The sequence below is a fragment of the Sinocyclocheilus anshuiensis genome, unplaced genomic scaffold (genome assembly GCF_001515605.1).
Source record: "Sinocyclocheilus anshuiensis isolate Anshui unplaced genomic scaffold, SAMN03320099.WGS_v1.1 scaffold107, whole genome shotgun sequence".
Taxonomy (NCBI): domain Eukaryota; kingdom Metazoa; phylum Chordata; class Actinopteri; order Cypriniformes; family Cyprinidae; genus Sinocyclocheilus; species Sinocyclocheilus anshuiensis.
This window is the reverse complement of record NW_015549584.1, coordinates 1,942,803-1,945,799: the sequence shown is the minus strand read 5'-3', so window position 1 is coordinate 1,945,799 and position 2,997 is coordinate 1,942,803. Positions and strand designations below refer to the sequence as shown.

The window sequence follows — 2,997 nt, the reverse complement described above, 5'->3', positions numbered from 1 at the left end:
CGTGGTAGTATATTGAGTCCGTACTAATTAATACACATACAAATGGTATGTTTGAGGCATTGGAAATGTTTGGTGTTCATTTATATGCTTCAGATAAATTGACATTCCCTATAGAGGCGCGGGATGGAGATCTACATTTGACAAAACATCCGAGTCGGACAGAGAGGTAGAAGATGATAAATTTAAAGTTAACAGAGCGGGACGGGCTGAGAAGAGAGAGAGAGAGCGAGTACAGTGAGCGACTCGCCAGCATTAACAGAAGTGCGCGCGGATCGGATGTTGACACATCGCGCGCATCTACATAATCTACATCACAGAGGTGGCACGCGCTAAAAAGCTCAGCTCTTTAAACCGCCGTGATTCTTTTCAAAACCGTAAAAAAGCTTTTCTAAGGCGTCTTTTCGCGCTTTTTCTTTCAGTCATTTGCGAACTCTTTTGACTGACATCATCTGGGTTCGAGTTTGGATAAAATAACTGTTTGATGTCCGACTGAGATAAAGATGTTTGACTAAAGTATTGTGAGTACTACAAGTCCTGTTTTTTTTTTTTTTTGCTATATTTTACTAATGTGATATTTGCTGGACAATATGTTTTCGCAAGTCTTTCTTGTTGTGTTAAGCTAGATGTTTCGTTTTTAAAGGATCATTTAGCTACGTTTAGTTGTCGCATGCTGAGTATTATGAGTTAACTTTTCCGGAGTGCACTAAAACTTTGAGTGTAAGATGCATCAAATTTATCATGTTTTCAAGAAAAGTTGTATGATAATACTTTTTTTGTGAAAACTGCATAATTAGCCTACATCTTTCAAAGAACGGAATAACACCTGTGACCTGAACAACTTATAACACCTTCAAATCAGAAAGTTTAAGTTTAAATGTAACATCTGGCAGCAACCGAATGGTAGGCTACTATAGCGAATTTAGTGTAAAGCAGATTTCAGATATCACCTCTTAAATGTAATATTTAAAAGTTTGTTCACCGTTTTTACGACAATCACTCACACCGCTTATACAAACTCGTAAAAATTGTAGGGTTTTTACTTTATTTGTATTATAAAAACAGTGACAGGCACAAATAATGAATTGCTCCATATGTATAATTAATTAACTTTTGGATTAAGTTTTAAAGTTTTTATTATTTAGAATTGATTTATTATCATTGTTATTTTTGTTATTATTATTACAAATAATAATTAATATGATGGGCTATTGTTGAGCTATTGTTGTTGTCTTTAGATACGCAATTATTTCCAAATGACCGAGAGTGTATTTAAATAGCTCGTTATTTAAAACAATATATTCAGTATTAAAATTGTTATAAAATGTCTAGTTAAATATTTTATCCATTTAAATTAGCAATACAAAAAGTTCACTAGCATCATTAATCTTAAAATATTTAAAGTGGGATTGCCAAACACAAAATTAAGACTAATAATAGAGCTTAGATTAAGTTTAGCTTCATATAATAAAGAAAAACATACAGGGAAGTGTAGAGCTGTTTAGAATTGATAAACGCAGATTAATGCAGAACAGCAGCACCAGCACCATACATGAGACAGGTAGTCTAAACAAGAATAAATTAACTAATAATTTTATGTAGTGATTTATTTATTTATTTGTATGAAAATGCATTTCATTAATTAGCTCAACCTTTGTTTAACTTTGTTTAACATAAAGTTTGTATTAAAGGACAGATTTCTGATAATAGCACCTTGTTGTTTAAATTCACACAATAATGTTCGTCTTGCACTCACTATTAGGTATTTCTTTAAGGACTCATTTATGGTCTAATTATTCTAGCTACTAAATGTTTTTGCTTTTTAAAGAAAGAAAATGACTGCATGAAAATATAGACTTTAAGGAATGTCTGCCTGTTTATTTAAATAACTGCTTTTTTTGTCCACCAGAAGTTGTGTTTTTGGGATCATAATTCTGACTAGGATTTTTTTTTGTTCAACAGATTTCCGTCAGAGAATGACTGATCTGTAAGACTTAAGTCTATAAGCATTGAGTCAAGTGCTCTTCAGGCCTCTTCATCACATTACACTGAGTTTGAGTGGACACTTCATTGCTCAAATGGACCTCCATCGGACTGCCTTTAAGATGGATAACTCCTCCTACATGCCCAGCACGCTGACCTCCCCTGCCCTCATGGTTTTGGCATCAACAGCTGAGGCTGGACGAGATGCCTCTGTACCCTGCCAGCCCCCTCGGCCGTTTGGAGTGCCGGTCACTTTGGAAAAGGACATGCACCTCCCGTTCCCCAGCGGCTCGTACACCTTTGCCTCCATGTATCATCGGCAAGGAGGCTTTCCCACTCGCGACTTTCCCACCCCTCTGCTCCACCTTCACCCACAGTTTGCCCCACCCAATCTTGACTGCTCACCGCTGGGTATGCTCAACCACGGAGCGGTGGGGGCCTTCCGGCCGTTCTCCTCCCCACATGAGGAGCGTGATGCAGGGGCTTACCAGTCTGCCTTCCTCCCTGCCAAGTGCTTGAAGGGCTGTCTGGAACCAGCGGCATCACCCCACCTCCGCTACACAGATGTGGAGGGAAAAGATTTTGACTTTGGGGGTGCTCATGTTCCTACTGGTTCACCAAACACCCTGAAGGTAGCTGAGGATGCTGGGAAGAAGCTCTTTGGCTTGTCTGGGCTGTTAGTAGAGGGTTCATCTGGCCCAGAGGAGCACAAAGAACCAAGTAAGTATCTAATATCACATGATATTTGGTTTATTTAAATATATATTATATATGAAGAGGTCATTTGCTAAAACAGATAACTAATAACATTCAAAAATCATGTTTTTTTGTCCTGAATACCAGTTAATATGATTAAATAATAATAACAAAAAAAACATGATTTAAGAAAATTTATAAACACTGAGTTATCTGTTTTTGCAAATAAACTCCTCATATGTATATATATATATATATATGGTTGTAATGGTCGATATAAGCTCATAATTTTAGATTTCTGAGCATTATTTTTGCTTTTCT

The 2,997-nt window shown here is 36.7% G+C and overlaps 1 protein-coding gene across 1 annotated transcript in view; it reads left to right on the top strand.

The window, feature by feature from the left end:
- The first annotated feature begins 434 nt into the window (after positions 1-434).
- LOC107657852 (E3 ubiquitin-protein ligase RNF220-like) overlaps positions 435-2,997 on the top strand; it is a 36,525-nt gene continuing 33,962 nt past the window's right edge. The window contains exons 1-2 of the mRNA XM_016446124.1: positions 435-518; positions 1,960-2,700. Coding sequence (XP_016301610.1) covers positions 2,076-2,700 — 625 coding nt within the window. The 5' untranslated portion in view covers positions 435-518; positions 1,960-2,075. The remainder of the gene's footprint in view (positions 519-1,959; positions 2,701-2,997) is intronic.